Below are 18,293 nucleotides of genomic sequence, written 5' to 3'. Positions count from 1 at the left end.
TTCATTTTTCTGAAATATGAAATGATTTTTTTTCTTATAAATGGACCTTTTTTCAAAATTAATTCCAAGATGATGTTCTGAGTAGTCTGTTTTTTTCTTTTACAAACTTTAAAAAAATTTAAAACTCCAAAAGATAATAGCAAATATACACTTAATTTTACTGGAGAAGTTAATGGATTTTGTCCCTTCAAAGCTGTTGGATGAAGTAACCTAAAAATCGGCGTTATTATGAAAGGATACCCATTTTCAATAGTGGATGTCTATTTGTATTTATGGCTGATTTTTTTTCATGCTTGTTTTAGACACTTGGGTGTGTTTGATTATCTTAAAGTGAAACTCCTTCAGCTTTAAGACACAAGCAGAAGCTACTTGTATGTATAGAAACAGAGTAGGGTGCTGTTCGGTGTGATGCTCAGTACATGGCAGGAGGTTTATTGATTTTTGTTTGCTGAAATATTTTATCAGGTAATGCAGCAAAGCCTTACAACATGCTTTCAGAAAACTGAGTGATGCCTGTGAGTTATGGCAGTAACTGCTTATTTATTACTTCTTATTTATTACGTTTGAAAAAGAACAACCAGTTGCTGATAGAGCAAATGGTGTGAAAAGGGACCTGGAGCACTGGCTGCCCGACTCTTTGCTGCTGACATGATGATTGAAGACAGTATTTAAATACCACTAAACAACACTTCATGATCTGAAGGTATTTCAAAACAAAACTTATTTTGCAGTTCAGTGACTTAAGAAAAGTAACTAAACTGTATTAATAATTAATAGTAAAGCTGAGCTTGTTGAGCTTACCACAAATTAGAAGATGCCTATTTTTCCTAAAAAAATGTGGTTTTGATAGCATTGCCAGATGACTCTTCATTGCAGAGTTGTTAATTAACTGCAAGATGCGATAGGTGTGTGACTGCTGTAAAACCCTTGTAGGGAAGAGAATTAATGTTAATTCATAATGAATCTGTGGATGCGAATAAAAGAAATAAGACATCTTATTAAATGCATGAACTATCTGGGAGGAAAAAATAACAGAAACACAAAAGAGAGTGAAATAATGAAAATGGGAAGCATAATATAGCAGGCGAGAAAAGTCCCATATGACTTCTTAATTGCCAAACAAAAAAGCCAAAGTGCCTACTGAGCAAGGGACTGAAGAAGTTGCTGATTCCTGAGGTCTGAATTCTTTGATGTGTAAATATAAAGGTATAGGAGAGTTAAATTCACAGTGTGATGAACTACCTGCATGTTGTCCTACTTGAAAAAATGGTGCATTACAAAATTGCCACAGAAAGCAAACATCTAACAGTTAGGTTGCCCATTGATATCCCTGGTACCTGCTGTTTCACATAACAATCTTCTGCAAATATATTTGATGGTTTTGTCTTTTGTTATAGGTGCTATATTTTCTGGCTTTGTAGAATAGGCACTGTTTCTTTAAAGTGCAAAAGGTATGTCTAGCGAAGGAATTTATTGTCTTTTTGGTGCTTGATTCTTGGAGAGAAGTCACAACTTCCAAAGAAGGAGGCAAGGAGGGGAAAAATAGGTAACTTAGCCAGAGTATGTTGTGGATCATCGCTTCACCAGGGTGTTAGATCTTTTAAGTCTCTCTCCTCATCAACATGAGGGTTAAAGTGCAAAAGAGGGTGCAAAGAATAAATTTACAAATATTTGTAAATGAACAGAAGTTTTTTTACAGCACTCCAAAGTTAAGGTTACCTACTGAAACTTTGACCAAGCCCTGTAGTAACCCTGGAGTCCTCACAGGTTTACAGAATCGGTAAGGTTGGAAGGAACCACAATGGATTTTCTGGTCCAACCTCCCTGCTCAAGCAGGGCCATCCTGGAGCATGTGGAACAGAATTACATCCAGATGGCTCTTGAATAGTTAAACAATACTGGGCCCAGTATTGAACCTTGGGGGACACCATCAATGACAAGCCTCCAGCTAGAGCCTGTGCCACTGATTGCAGCCATCTGAGATCTGCTGTTTAGCCAGTTCTCAATCCACCTCACCATCCACTCATCCAGTCTGTACTTCCTGACTGTCTAGGAGGATATTGTGCAAGACAGTGTTGAAAGCCTTGCTGAAGTCAAGGTAGACAATACTCACTGCTCTCCCCTCATCCATCCAGGTAATTATTTCATTGTAGAAGGCAATCAGATTGGTCAAGCATTCACCTTTAGTGAATCCATGCTGACTACTCCTGATCACCTTCTTGTCATCCATGTGGATAGAGATGACCTCCAGAATGAGGTGCTCTACCACTTTTCCAGAGACTGAGGTGAATCTGACTGGTTCCGTGGGGCCTCCTTCTTGCCTTTTTGAAGACCAGGGAGACATCTGCCTTCTTCCACTCCTCAGGCACCTCTCCAGATCACCACGACCTTTCAAAGATGTTTGTGAGCAGCAGCATCGTGGTGTCCACCAGCTCTCTCAGTGTCCTCTTGTTACCAGGGGCCCCCCTTACATTTAGGAATGGGCCCACATCGTCCTTTGTTTCCATTTTGTTAATATTTGAAGAAGCCCTTCTTGTTTTCCTTGACATCCTTGTCCAGATTTAATTCCAGATGGAATTAAATTCCTCATCACCTCCAAGACACTGTTTTTTCGTGTGTCCTAGTTAATGTTTATTAAGTAAAATTACAGAGCAGGTTGAATTGCCCAGTAGTGGTAAAATCAGTTATTAATTTAACCTGTTTAAATGTATTAATGAACTGATTCTGGGTTTGAGGGGTTTTTTTATTTGTTTAGCACCTGCAAGCAGTAGAAAAAAAGTGAATAATTGACTGGGGGAGAAATTAGACTGCACTTTGCTCCAACTTCATGCTTCTTTGCTATGTTCTTGCACATTGTCCTTGAAATTGTAAATTCTGTTCAAAAAGAGTATCTTATATATGGGCTATCAAATTGATGTGTTTCTTAGCTGGATTTCATTCATGTGAAATGGGGAGAGTAGCTATATTCTTTATAGAATGAAGTGGAAAATATTAGAAGCACGACTGTTGATGATAGACTATTTGGGCCAGTGGACAGTATTGTGGGCAGTGGATTTGAAATTCCATTTCCACTTGAACAAATCTGTCAAAATCAAAAATTTTAATTCTAGAAATCACAAGGAAATGAAGTGTTTCTGCAAGCCTTTATGAGGGGAACTAAAGTCACTTTTGGACATGTAAGAGAGAGCCAGCTAACATCTAAAATTTTCTGTAGACGCAGGAGTGCTGTAAGAGCAGGACTGGCTTGGAACTTTACTTACAGCAGTCTCAGAGACCTGAAACGAGATAAATCTGTACAGTGTCAAGGAACTTGACTGTCATCACTTTTCCAGTAATAAAGAAAGCTAGTAAATTCCAGTGGCTAAAATATTGGCTTCAAGTAAAGGGGTTGTGGGTGATGACTGAGAAGCCAGACTTTTGAATAAGATGTAGCACCCTTTTTAATGGCCCAGTTCAACCTAGAATGGCAAAACTTGTTGATTGATCACAACATTAGATTGCAAAGACCAAAATAGTAGAAAAGGACAAAAGGTGATACAATAAATAATATGCAACGTACATAATTACTTTTTTAAATTCAAAAGTTTCTTAATAATTCTAAGTACTGAACAACTAATAAGATTTATGAGGGGTTACTTATCATAGCAAAAATACCGGCTCTGGCAAGAAAATAAAGTTAACGAACAACTGGATGCTTACAAAAATCACTAAAAGAGTGTGAAATAAAACAAATACAAAACACTAATTAGGCTGAAGTATTGTGTTACTCCTAAAAGTCTTTGATTATAACTTGTCACTGTGTTAATTTACTAGTGAATTGTTGCAATTATATATATTCATGTTTTGAAAAAGGGTAGAGAACCACAGATTTCTTCTAGATTGTTGTATCTGTTTATAGTCTAATCTGGATGGAATCTCTACCAATTCTAAATCTTGAGTATCTATAATTATCATAATATGCCGGGAAGTGAAAATCATAACAAGCATCTTGATTTATCTCTCCTAGCTAAGTGTACCATGCCAGAGCTCTTAAACACCTTCCTCTGCTCCCTCTTTTCCTGTTCAGCACTAGGGGCTCCTGAGAGGAGCCCTGAGTGGATGTCGGGGGCAGACACAGTAATCACTCTGAAAGCCTCAGCAAGGGAGGTTCAGGGAAGATCTTGCCAGGGTAGATGTCTAGATTTACTGACAGAAGAAACTGCTAATTCTTGTGCTCCTTTATCTACCTACATCTCTTTTGCTTTCCCTCTCTGCCTTTCTTTCTGACTGCCCTTCTGGGTTGGTTTATTGTTTCCATCCTTCCCCACATCACTTACATGTCCCACATGACATCCCTCCCCTCTGTAATGTTGAGATCTATTTCTTTGTCTCCTCTTCACCCCTTCAACATTCCCCGGTGTTGCTCTGCTTTACCTTGTCTGTCCCTGTTCCTTGATTTCAAATCTGGCAGGTTATGTAGCCTGTTTGCACTGCCTTTGATTTTACAGTCTCTATTCAGCTGACTTTTATTGCCTGCTGTTTGTAATTTCTTTTTGTGTCTAAATATCTAAATGTGTAAATACTTTATGTCCTTGCAAAACCACGATGTCATCAACATGTTTGGATTTAGCAGAGAAGTGATGGAAACACTATCTGTTTTCATAGCTGTAAAATAGCTGTCTTTTTCTCCTTAATGAATGCTGAAGTGCACTGAAAACCTGAAGAAGACCACACACAATATGACAGCAAATGTAGACATTTTCCTAAGGTGCATTTAGGGAGATTAAAGAATCCTTGCAATTGGCTAGTATAGAGAGGCAGGTCTATCCTTGTGTCCTGGGAACACCTCTCATCCTAATGAAGCATTACGAGACGCTGCGAGCCTCCAGAAGCATTCTGGCAGGTCCCTGTGTGCAAAACTGAATGTGCTTCTTATTCAACAGTCATTGCCCCAGTTTTTTCCCACTTCCTTTGGGAGGATTGCACTCCAGATAGCTCACTAGAAGTTGTTTTTTTGGACCTAACAAGGCAGAGGCTCCGTAGAGGTGACTGGCTCTTTTGGGAAACTGAACAGTCAGAAGGGACCTAAATGTGTTAATGCATATTACATAGTAATTAAACATTACACAGTTGCAGTTAAATGCCTGTTCATTTTATTACATATTTTTAAAATGTCTTACTTGTTTGCTGAAATTATGGTGCTTTGTTTTGAGAAAAGGGTAGTATAATGTGCAGACTAAAAGGAGTATGTCTAGATATGTAGTCACTCTGTTTTTACAGGGGAGAAAATTGAATCATTCTGATGACTGAATCATTGCTCAGGAATGATTTTTCCTTAGGCAGCAATATCCTTCTCACTCTGCAAAGAAAAAGAGTAGAGAGCTGTAAAGCAGGAGTCAGTAGATAGTGCTGCTTGGGCACTGCAGCCCACGGTGCTGCCTCCAGCAGCAGTGCTGGTACCTCAGATATGCCTGGACTCCTCCTTGGCCAGCTGGGTGCTAGCATCATATACAGCAATACCACCTCACACATACAGACAATAACCTGCATGCTGTCTCATTTCATAGCAGGCAGTTCTGCCAAAATTCCGCAGAGCGATGTGAAACAGCCTCACTTCCCACCCCCAAGCTGAGATGAATCAGGAGGGATGGCTGTGCTATATATACAGAAATCACTCAGCCAAAACAAGTGAGAGCAGGGAAAGCATTTAAATCCTGGCAGGGTGGATATTTTCATATCTGAATAAACTGAGGTATTTATAGCATTTACTGACACAATTTTTATTTACTGTAATTGGAATCGTTGTTCAAACCCTCTTTTTTCTGAGCCAGCAGAAAGGGATTTTTTGAGAGCTAGAGGACATTTTTACTTTCCAAAATTGAACCTGAATTCTGCAAAACAGAGGGAGGAGGGATCTTCCACCTATGACTGTAATGTCAGAGAATAAAGTTCTCTTAAGAGTCTGTCTATACATTTGAACACAGTTATCATCACCATGAGCTGCTGTGTAATTATTGTTGTTCCCAACAAAGTTCCAGTTTCATTGCTGTTTAACTATGTGCATTATTTCAGCATAACTATGCAGTTTTACTCCTGTCACTTGGAAATAAATGTTACACAAGGATGTGATAGCCAGAGTATGGCTGCTGGAAAAGAGTATGAAGCCATTTCTTGATCTACCCTAGCACTGTCTTCTGGAAAAGACATACCTTGGTCATTAAAAGTAGATGCCTGAAATAGTTGTGAATATGCTTTGTGTGACAGAGTCTGAAGAAACTTTAGTGCCACTAGAAGTGGGAAGGTAGAGATGTTTGGTAAATTCTTCCCCTTGGATCCAGCTACAGGAAGCATATCCGTTTGCTGACGATGCAAGAGCCTTTTTCCAGGGAATATTTCTAAATAAATCTTAGTTCTGGGGTTCGTTGTTTAGCTCTTGTCTGTGTTTTGCTGAGCACAGTTTTTATGTAACAGCCATGATCTTAGGGTCATGGCAACTAATAGTTTTGAACTTTTTGTTAAGGATTTAATATGCTAAAAAAAAAAAAAAAAGGGAAGAAATGTGACATGCAACAGCTCCTGTAATTTCTGAGCGAAACAATTCTCTTGTGATATTTCTTGCAGTTTTCCTACACTATATTTTATCAAAACACCATGAAACACTCTTCTAAGGAAAGTTCACTGTTTGAGGAATGTTCAAATGAATATCTTAGCATTATTCTGAGAAAGAGGGGACAAGAGTAAGGCCCCAGTGGCCAAGTCATGTTTCTAGCCACCTCAAGGAGAGACGTGAGACACAGACACTGTGGTAGGCATGTCTGGCAGCAGCTTAGACCAGAGGCTCTCTGTAATCAGTGCAGCAATATCCCAAGCGTATTTTGGGAGTGAGATATGTTTGTGCTTCTGCTTTGTAATTCAAAACTGCCCCTTTCTTGGGGATGGAGGTGGGAAAGAGGGCAGTTTTGAAACTAGATCTAAGACATTGGGATTTTGGAAAAACAGAACAATTTAGTAAAAATTTTGACATGAAAAGAGCAAGAGTCACAGTGAAAGGTAGAAGCCACTGTCAGAGCAGTACTTGGCATGGGAGGCTGGAAAGCAGTAGCATTGAGATTACACCTTGCCAAAAAGTGACAATGCCATATTAGAATCATTTAAGTTGAAAAGACCTCTTGAGATCATCAGGTCCAACCGCTACCCCAGCGCTGCCTGAGTCCACCACTAAACCGTGTCCCTAACTGCCACATCTGCATGTCTTTTTTTTAGCAGGGACCATGTCCCAGGATGCATGTAACTGGAGGGTGTTTAAATATGTCTAATTGTATTTTATAATTAAATAGTAACAAAATGAATATACCTAGAGGAATGGATGATATTGGCATGTGCCTGAGATACAGGATTCTGTCAGTGAAGTTCTTAACCAGTGCTACAGCAGACCAAATCAAGAAGTAAGAACAAGATGTGATGGATGTAAAGGATGCATTTATATATTCATGTCAAGAAATCCATTAAACAAAACAGAGAATTGCATGCTGCAAACATGATGATACGTTGCCCTAAAGAAATAGATAATAGTCACCATCAAGAAACAAAAGGCAAGCAAATTATTCTGATTGAAAGAAGTAAAAAATCTTACAGAAATATTCTGAAAAATTATTTCTAAAATCTTTTAATATTCAAAAGAAACTGCATGATTTTTTAACTTGGTTTTATTATATATACAGGCAGAGTTTCTCCCATAGGGAAAAGAGAAAACTTTGAATACAATATTGCAATAATGCTTATATGCAGCATTTAAAAGAAAACTCAAAAAAATTAATACTGCCCTTCCAGAGGATCATTAATTATATATTAAAGGTTTAAAATAATTATATACTAGACAAAACACATGAATTCTGAAAGAGATTACTTCAGTTTCACTGTAATCTTTTTACAGACTTTGAAATCATTAATTGTAATGTAGTATTTATTTGGATGAAGGAGGATAGAATCTGGAAAATGAGTGTGAAAAAGGATGTTCAGTTTTAACATTTACCATATTACTATCACTGGAACATCTGAAACTGTGCACTCTGAATAATAGAGATAATTAATTTGATCCAGCAAATTTGATAATGCATTTATTATTCAAAAGACTGTATCCTAAATTAACTTTTAAGTATTCAGTTTAGATACGTAATCTGACAGGTCAAATGTGATACAAGATAAAACCTTATGTCAGAATTATTCACTTTCTTCTTTCTCTGTAACAGATATTTTTAGCTCTCTGAATGATGGTATTGCAGTGGACAGTTCCTTCTGAGATAATGGCTGAACAGAAGATAACTGTTTGGTTCTTCATCTATCATCTTATTACACCCTCTTTTGTCATCTCTCTAGCAGGTAAGATGACCTCCTGTTTTAATGCATTAAACTAACTCTTCTTAGTTTTATGTGTTTCAAGGTCAGTTAGACTGTTTGTATGTCTTTAATTTATTTGTGCAGATACAATGAATTACTAAATGTGAAAGATGAAACTGGAAGAAAGCATACTTATTAGAATGGATGCCATAATAAAAAGTTTATAAAAAGGCAGATCTGGACTTCAAATCTGTTCTTTCTGTTCTAATTTAGTATATGGAATTAAATATTTTTCTGGATTATAAAAATTGTATCAACTGTCTGTTGCTCACAGATGATCAACATGCATAGAATAACAGAAACATTCCCATAAGAAGAGGCACTAAACACAAAATTCTATAATATAGACCCTTTCTAAAATTCACAAATTTTTACCAGACCGATGTAGTGGTAGTTTTCATAATACAGTGGGGTAATTCTCCATATTCCGATTTTAATTTTTAATTACAAATTTTAAAATGTTTCATAAATAGAGATGGGGCCATAAATATTAAAACATTCTGGAGTCATATTTCTAACATCTAAAATTACAGAGATGTTTGCAGCTGAAATTTTAGTTCCATTTTAAGAAATAGAAAGAGGACTTTGGAAAGGTGAAATTCAGGATTAAAATCTAGTTTCTGTTTCAGCTGTTTCAACAACTTTGAGATTTGTAAAACTTTTTTCAGATTTCCATACCAATTTCAATGACTGCTGATTTTTAGTTAACTGTGATGAACTGTACTGCCAGCATAACCAGAACATACACGAAATATTGAACAATATTTGAAAGTGCAAATATTGTATACTAGTATTTTGGTTGTTTTCAAGGTAGGCTTTAGATCCTTCCCTACTTTTGAGGGTCATAGGCTTACTTAATCTGGCATACCATTTCAGGCATTGCCTCAGTTTCACTAGCATGAGACCATATTGTTTATTATTGAGTCAAAAAATCTGAATAATACTGTGGTGTAAGCTCATTGCCATTAAGAAATTACTATATAGCTCACAGGAATGCTTTCTGGTTTTGTGGGAACACTGCTTTATTCTATGAAGGTTTTGCATGTTGTTCTTTACTCCATATCTGAGTTCAGTGGAGGATTTTCTGATGCCTAATAAAAGTCAGTAGCTTCACAATGTATTTATTGTGAGTTTCAAGGGGTTTTTTCTCTGTTAAGATATGAGGCTTGCTGATAGCACCAAAATTAAAACCTTAAACTCAGACTTTAATTCAGCAATTGGCTTTTCCTGAAAGTAAAAAAAAAAAAAAGAAGCCTGTCAACTGCTATCAGTAATGTTAAAATGTGATTTTGCTCTGGACTTGTTGACATCAAACAAAACAATCAGCTGCAGTAGCCAGCAAGTGCTGGACATTGATGCATCAAAGAATTGAGTCAATCGCTGAAGAACAAATGTTCAATTAATTTCTTAACACGCAGGGCCAAATGATTAATGTTATTGTGTATTCTACACATTGCAGTTGTGCTTAGAAGCCAAAAACCTTGGCACCAGAATGTACCTCCTGGCAGGTACCTTCAGAGTGATGTGGGAAGGTTTCACGCCGTGAGGGTCACGACTAAGTGACATAGGAGAACAAAGAGGGCTGTGATGATATTGCATGCAGTTTGAGTATGCACTGATACTGTCATAGCAACATTTGTTTGATCTCTCACTTGACTGTTCCTGGCTCTGTTAGGTTCCCAAAAGAACAGTAGGAGCCGTTGATGGGAAGGGTTTTGAACAGGGGCAGGTTCTAATTGTACTGTTACCATTCAAGGAAATTTCTTAATTTATCTTCTGGTGTGGAATAAATACTTGGTTGCATTTTTCATCAAAAGCCAAAGTTATGGCCTGTGACCACCTCTAAAGGTATGGCACTATTCCCCAGCATGGAAGATTCATAGTCTTATACCATCAGAGGAAGTTTGTTACTTCAGTGTGTTACTGCAAGGCTGAGAGGAGCACACACTCTGCTCTTGGACCTGCTCTATCCATTTCAGTGAAGTCTGCTTCTGTCACATAGGGTTTATGGTACGCATCTAGATTATATAAATCTGGTGTTACAGTCTTTGCTCAGCCCCACTTGATTCTTGCTGGAGGGTTTCTCATTTCAAATGGGTGCTAGTACTGCTGGCAGTTAGACTGAGCAAATTTTCTTTTGAATGTCTCTCTTGGCAATGAAAATGTCATGGTATCCAGAAAATATGTAGGTGCAGTAACCAAGATGAGATATAAGGGGTTACTTGGAAGTGTTCACAGGATAGTTAAAAAGTGAAAGATAGATACAGTAGAGAAAGAAGGAGCACAAAGTAGAGTGATCAGGTCAAGTTCTAGGAGGTATTCTTTCACGCATGATACTATCAAGGGGAATGCTGGCAATGTCAAGAGTAATGGAGAATGTGTGAATCAGGGATGGTTTTTGAGTAAAGATAACGAGTTTCCATTTAAATAATATGACACACCAAGCCCCCGAGTGAAGAGACAAGTTGGCTGGGAACAGATGTTGAAAGCAGAATATTTTAAAAGTTTCTTTAGCACCTTTTAACAAATCCCAGTGTTTCTCTAGAAGTGTATTTGGCTCACTTTGCCTTCTGTGGTGCTGGACCCACAGTTCTAGGTAGTTCTACCCTGTAAGTTGTCTTTGGCAAACTGATTGGTCACTCTGTAGTCAAGGTTTTTGCAACCCATAGTTCCTAAACAGACCTTTTATATTAACTACTCTGGACTGAGGAAGCTGATAGCTTCCAGATACAATGTCTTTTGAGATGTCTCACCCTGTGGTCTTCCCCAAGTTCAAAGATACCAGCCAAAAAACCTGAAAGTGTTCAGAATTCACCCATTTGATTGAACATCGAGAGCTTTCAGAATTTAACAGCTAGAATTATTGGGGAAACAAGGATCTAGGGACCTGAAGCTGCACTGGCTTGAGATATTCAGACTTGGGCCTGAAGTGGTGACAGGCATTCGGAAACTCTATAAGCTGGTTTTATCTGTTTTCAAATTGATCTTTTTCCTGCTGCAGAAAATTCTAAAAAAAATCCCAAACTGAAATACATGGATTTTTTAGAAATTTGGTGTTTTCTTTGGAGTAAACACCTTAAATTTTTATCCAGTTCTGTTTCGTGGTAATCAGAGGTAGAAGTTGAGAATTGTTGCAATGACTGGCCATTTCCCATCAGTGGGGAATGTGCACTTACTTTACTGAAGGGAAGCAAATATTACATCAATCAGTGCATCAGAAATTTAGGCAGAAGATCATCTTCTGCAATGTGGCAGGAGCAGTATTTATTTTCCAGGTAAATTATTGCTTGAAATGTAGTCTTGCAGATATAAACTGGTGAAAAAGCCGTAAATAGTTTGGTCTTTCATTTACTGATAGAACAGACAGTTATAATAAGGATTGCTTTTCAGAGTGCACTTTGAGTAGTGGAAGGCAAACGAGAGCAGCAAGTCATTCCCTAGTGAACATGTCAATGATTGTCAGTCCACTGCCAAAAAAAAGTTATTTCATGCCTATTACCAAGAATATTTGACTTTTCTCCTCTTCCCCCTGACATTTCTCCAACATTCTTCCAAGTTACCTTTGACTCCCCATTTGATTCGTGTCCTATTGCTAAGTCTGAATTTTAAACTTTTCTTTCATCTGCTACTTGCCATGTAATTCGGTGAACTGAAGTGTATCTTCACTTGGGATAATAATCTTGCACCAAAAGAATTAAGACTGTTTTTCAGCTGCAACCTATTTCGTTCTTCCGAAAGACTAATTAAAAGCTGTAAGGACCCTATACTTTATTGTGCTTAATGAATAGTTGATTACATTTGGCTATGAGAGGAATCAGTAGTGAAAAATGTTCCTCTGATAATTTATTTCACTTCAAACAGTTCCACTTTTTACTTTGGGATTTGATAGTGCAGCGCCAGACAGTACCTGAGTTTGGGTCACATCGGTCCTTAGAAGGCAGCTTGTCACTCTGGTGACTCTTCTGGATTGTGCAAAATGAGGTAATAGTCCAGAGTTAAAAATGTAAAAAGCCCTTCTGATTTTTAGGCAGCCTAATGCCTTATTTCCAGAAATCATTACGAACTCAGACTTCAGTGAAAGCTGGTAAAGCAGGAATGACAATAAGACACAGAGCCTCTCAATACAGTGTAGCTGTTTCCATGAGTACATGAGGGTGCAATTAGACAGCATGCTGAATTTCTGAGTATGTTGCTCTTATTTCATATGCACTAGAAAGGTTTGTGAGGGGAGATTCTGTAGAATGATTACTGCACTTCAGCTTCATCCCTAATTTGCTGGGCACTGTCTTTCCTATGAGATCAACCTGTTAGGCTCTTCAGTCACTTTTGAAGTTATAACACTTAGGTTTTTAAGGAGGAATCACCTAAATTATTTATGTATCTAATAGACTAATGAGAGTATGTTTACAAGTACAGTAATTGGTATTAGCTGGCATTCCTCTTGGCAGTATGAGAAGACAAGCAAACTGTCATTATTAGACATAAGTGGAGAAACTTGCTCTGCCAAGGGCTGGAGCTTTTTATGCTTGAAACTCACTGTAAAGGAGAAAGGACATCATTAACTAGGCGGCTCTTCAAGGTCTTCACTGACACATAGGAAATAGGAGTAGTTCTCCTGCTGTTTTCAGTCCAGAAAAGTAGAGGCAGTGTTCTCAAAGACAATCTAAAACTTTCATTTAATACGAAGTGGGACAGCTTGAGTGGTTACCTCTTCTGTTTGAGTGCTGACTAGTTCATGGAAAATTATGTCCCTTCAGCCTCTGGATTACATACACTGGTACTTCTTCTCCATCACAAAGATGGAATCTGCTTTATAGACCACAAAATGCTATATCATGACTTTTTTTGACATGAATACATTTGCTGCTTCAGCACATAAAGCATCCCATGAATGCTCAGTGCAATTTTTCCCACATGACTGAGAGAAGTAAAAAAATGATCCCGCTCCCAAACCTTAAATTATTTATGGCTTGGACTTTCTCCAGAACAGTAGGTTCAAAAGTACATGTTGTGAACTGAGAGTTAGAATCTACACATTTTACAGCTTTTTATCACAATGTGCAGCATTACTCACATTTGCTAAGGAGATATACTAATTTTCTTGTAAAAGAAGAAGTGGATGAATATACTTAATACCAGTTTACCTTATCTGTCATGTTCCTGCTTGGATCTTAGAAGACTAATTCATGCTACTGCTGAGTGTCTGATATTCATAAAAAAAAATCACAGTGCTCAGAAACGTGGAATCGTGGAATTGCCCTGTTTATGTTCCAGAGAGCCTGGTAGAGATATTTGGTTCATTCCCAGACCATCTAGTTTCTGAGCATGAGCTTCTCAGATACTAGTAGGTCCTCATTTCTCTGACATATTGAAAACAGTACAAGATCTAAATATGAAATGGTTTCTAGGCTTGCAGTGCTGATACAGAGCCTGACAACTCAGTTAAACTGATAATGAATGAATCCATGGTTCTTATGTTCAGCATCCCTCAGCATTCAGGGTTAATCTAGCCATGCACCGTGTCAACAGATCTTTGTCCCTCTCTCCTGTGAAAATATGTAACTGCATACAACACTCAGGTAGATCAGTACTGACACCAAATGACTGTTTAGTGCATCAACTTTTGGCTGCTAGGGAAATAGGTAGGTGTACAGCAAAGAGGAACAGGAAGAGAAGGAGAAGACTAATTAGAAAAATAGAGTTGTTAATTAAGATAATTTTATATCGGTGCACAGTGGGAGTGATGGGATCTTAAGGTTTTTCACCTGGTTTAGTTTCTTTCTGACATTGACCTTTGGAAAACTTTTCGCTTTGACTTGCTGTCAATAGTTATGTCACCGTTCATAATTTTTATAATTGATTCTTCTTCAGCAGAGAACTTGAATATGTGCTTAACGTTGCACTTACGCGTAACCTTGTTCGTTTGGATCACCTTATATGCTTAAATTTTGTGATTTATAGAGTTCCTGAAAGAATATGAGAGGCCTTTAATGAACTTAAATAAGTACTTTCAATGCTGTCTCGTTATTATTTGCTTTAAGCAAACAGTATTACTATTTCACCATTTCTAAGGATGAAGTTAAAGATCTTAGTGTTTCCAGCAGAAGCTTTTGTAGCTATCCCTTACTAAAACTGTTACCATCTTTTCATTGATAATATATTTCCTTTACAGTGGCATTATTAAATATTTAGCTATCAAAAATATTGCTAAACTCCTTACAATTATCTTCAAAATAAATTTTCTATGTAGACTATCTGAAATGAAATTCATACGGTTTTGCCTTTTCCTTTTTAAAGCAAAATGGTAATTTCTTATTTAAAGTATGCAATCTGTAGGTCTTGAAGAACATTCAAATTTTTCTCCCTTTGTTTTTCAGCACTCCCATCTAGTATATGGAGCTTTGGTCCTCTGATCTTGGATTGTTTTACTATTGAGTTGAATCCATTTACAGAAATGTTTGCAGGATTGGGGCCTTAGGATGCATCTGCTGTATTTTCTGAATATATGGATCCAGAGGCATATTTAAGCCCCACATTTTACTGCCAGCCCTTCAGTGTATTTCACTAATATGCAACATAGTTTCCTCTGTTAGTTTCTTTTGCAAATGGTAACTTACATGCTCATGTTTTTCTCTTTGACATGTGCCAGCAAGTTGTTCTTCCTGAGTAAAGCACTTCTTAAATGGTGCTGGATATATATGGAAGCCCATCTAGGAGCCTGAGTGCCCTAAGTACTGGTTAAGGGAACACTTGCTTCATTTTGTTTAATCAGCTGTTTCTCTAATTAAGATTTAATTACTTCTCTGGTTTTTTTTGTGATTTAATTTGAGGATTTAGTGAGATTAAAGACACTTTAGAGCAAAAAAGACAAATGTACAGATGGGCATCCATTAAAAATACCCTGGACATGATTCACACTATGGCAATGATTTCAGAGAAGTCACTTGCTCTTGATGTCCCATGTAGTCTAGTTTCCCAGTGAATTGTCACACAACTATATGTCCACCATTTCTGATGAATCACTTCATACAAAATTATGTGGTAACATTCTATATCAGTTATGGCAATTCTGTTCTGAAACCAAATGGGTGTCATTTTTGTATGTCCCATTAAAAAAAAAAAGAAATATTACCTTTAGAAATAAAGAAAAACTTAAAATATTATTTTTACCCTTAAGTAAAGAATATTCCATAGCTCCTGCATGGAAATATAGGTTATAATTACCCTATAAGATAACATGGAAAGATATTTCATGTAAAGTAAGAGTAAATGTTAGCTTACAAGGTTTTTTTCTTATTTCCATACTAGCCATACAAAGACAGAATGATGCACAAGTGTCCAGCATGGTTTAGTGACCTGTATTTGAGAGACATTTGAGTAAATCACTAGAGAAGACTAATAGTAAAATTAAAGTATGCTCTTCCTTTTGGTAATTTTCTGTTTTCTTCTAGTTTTCTGTATTCAGATTAGATAAAGAGTTGATTATGCAAAATATAAGTGTATTGTTGATTATAAGTTTGCATAAGTTGATTATGCAAAATGTAAGTATATTGAAAAGACAGATAGCACTCTCTATAAATAATTTAACTAAACAAATTGCAGGAATGGTCCATTTCAGGTTTTCTGCAAAATAACATTTCAGACCAGTTATAAAATAGCTTTCTGTGTACTTGTGACAACTGTCCATGAGCAGAAGAAAACAGATATATTTGAATTATTGTGGTTGTTAAATGTTAACTGTGAAATAATGTGTAATTATTAGTAGCTGCATTCCCCAGTGAACATAGTGGTCTTTTGTTCTCATTTGCATATTTTCTACCATATGATACAGAAGTCTTGATTCAGATCGACATCTCTTTCCTTTTAAGTGTGTATTCCTTGCCTGTGTAATACATATCAGCCTTGTGATATCTTTCAAATATCAAGTCAGAATTTGTCTGATGTGTTGTTCAATTTATGCCAAATTTGTACCTGTCATGAGTAATTACTGTATTTAGAACAATACATATAATTAATAAATTTTATAGAATTACATTATGAAAATACTGAACTAATGAGAGGTGCACTCTAATAACAACAATTAGGCTTTTGGAAATAAGGCACAAGAAGTGGACCTATATGGTAGCATATCAAAAGATTGTATTTGCAGGTAAGCATAATCTTATCAAAGAGGAGGAGAAGGACAGGAGGGAGAATAGGGAGCAGGAGGGAGAGGCTGCAAGGCCATTTTGGTGGGCAAATGGTTAGGAAATGGAAGAATGAGAGGTGAAGGGAGATCCATAGAGGACAGACACAAGGTTCTTGATTTGGTTTTAGTTGTTCTTTTTATGACCTAAGTAATGCAAAAGGAGTGCATGTGGACTGGAAAGCCTCTTTGTCTCTGTGTTCTACATCAGTGCATACTATGCAAAATTATGTCATTTGAAAGCTAGTTAATTTTTTAAAAATATGTTTATATGGAAAAGTTTAACATTTCTGAATTAAATGTATATATGGAATTAGGATGCACTGAATAAGCCTTTTCACTGTGTCTTCCTTTTCCCTCTTCTTAAGGAATGTTTCTTGAGATGACTTGAAAGGAATTGCCTCAGGTGGTTTGTGATTGTTATTTTCATGCCATGTTATTGGTATCTTTTTCTCTGAATGTGTTGGATATTTTGTATTATGATCCCTCACAGGCTTGTTCAGGGACATTAAGGTGTACTAATATAATTCTGTAGCACATCTGTAAGGCTTTCAGATTAATATATCTTACTTAGGTAGTAGTTCTTCCAGATGGTTCAGTTAATAAGACAACTTTTTGCCACGCTAAAGGTAGAAGACTATACCCCTGCTCCTGTTCCACCCTTTGAACTGGCAAAGATCTTCATCAGGGAAAAAAATCACTAAACTGAAAGAAAACTAATCCAGAAAGCAAGAATTGAATAGATTTCCACTCTCTTTAGCTTTAGCAACTACCTAAGAAATCAGACAAGCACAAGCAGTGTTGCAGGAAAGGCCAGAAGGGAAATGACACTGCCCAGCTGCAAAGTGTCACTTAGAGAAAGGATGACAGAACCACCTTCCAGAGGGAAAGGTTCTTATGCAGGATCTGTGATCTCATCAGCTGAGAAGAGATTTTCTTGACCTTTGCAGAGTTCCTAATATATTTTAGCACTGTTGTTGAAAGGTCTGAATCTTGTTTGCAGAATTCACTGAAGAATGCCTCGAGTAGTCAGGTGCTTTTGCTCCAATTTAAAATATAAATCACAAGAAATGTACCCAAAACATAGGGTTTAAAGATGTTTGGGAGGTCAGATGTTCCATCCTCTTGTCTAAAGCAGGACCAGAACAGATGAAATGTGCTTCTCATGTCATCCTCAGTTTGCCTAATACATCCATTTCTTTCATTTGCCCTACTTTTTTTTCTCCCCCTTTTCATGTAGGCACAACTTCAGTGAAGTGATCCTTTTCCTTGTACTCTTAGTCTGCCCTTCCTCACTCTCCAAACTCATCACACAGGCGTAGTACTTAAAGTGTGAACATTTCTTGCTGATGTTTTCACAACATCTTTCTCTTCTCTTTTCTCCCACTTACTGTTTCATATCACTGGTCCAAACTCAGCTGGTGACTAAGAAAGTTTATTGGTTGCCACACCTGACATTCAGTCTATGCATTTTATTCGGCTCAGCCAGACATCTGAAAACATTGATAATAGATTGCAGCAGAAGTGCCATTATAAAGCATATGTGGTAGGTGTGAGGAGCAGGCATTCACTCAGTATAATTAATAGTGCTGGCAGCATTAAAAATGCACGACATGAAAAGCCTAAGTACTCTGTACCATTGTTTGAGTCCTAAGGTGGAGAGACAGCTGTATATGATATGGCTATTGGCTGCTGGAGGCTGTTGTTACTCTGTATTTATATTTAAGAACTG

The 18,293-nt window shown here is 37.2% G+C and overlaps 1 protein-coding gene across 1 annotated transcript in view; it reads left to right on the top strand.

Annotated features, from left to right (window-relative positions):
- CNTN1 (contactin 1) overlaps positions 1 to 18,293 on the top strand; it is a 232,191-nt gene that overhangs the window by 142,918 nt on the left and 70,980 nt on the right. Inside the window, exon 3 of the mRNA XM_051795425.1 lies at positions 8,229 to 8,358. Coding sequence (XP_051651385.1) covers positions 8,247 to 8,358 — 112 coding nt within the window. The 5' untranslated portion in view covers positions 8,229 to 8,246. The remainder of the gene's footprint in view (positions 1 to 8,228; positions 8,359 to 18,293) is intronic.

Source organism: Manacus candei, unplaced genomic scaffold (assembly GCF_025592945.1).
Source record: "Manacus candei isolate 608988 ecotype Guabito, Panama unplaced genomic scaffold, ASM2559294v1 h1tg000043l, whole genome shotgun sequence".
In the NCBI taxonomy this organism is placed as follows: Eukaryota; Metazoa; Chordata; class Aves; order Passeriformes; family Pipridae; genus Manacus; species Manacus candei.
Note: the sequence above shows the minus strand (reverse complement) of the source record. Positions and strands in the feature narration are given on the sequence as shown.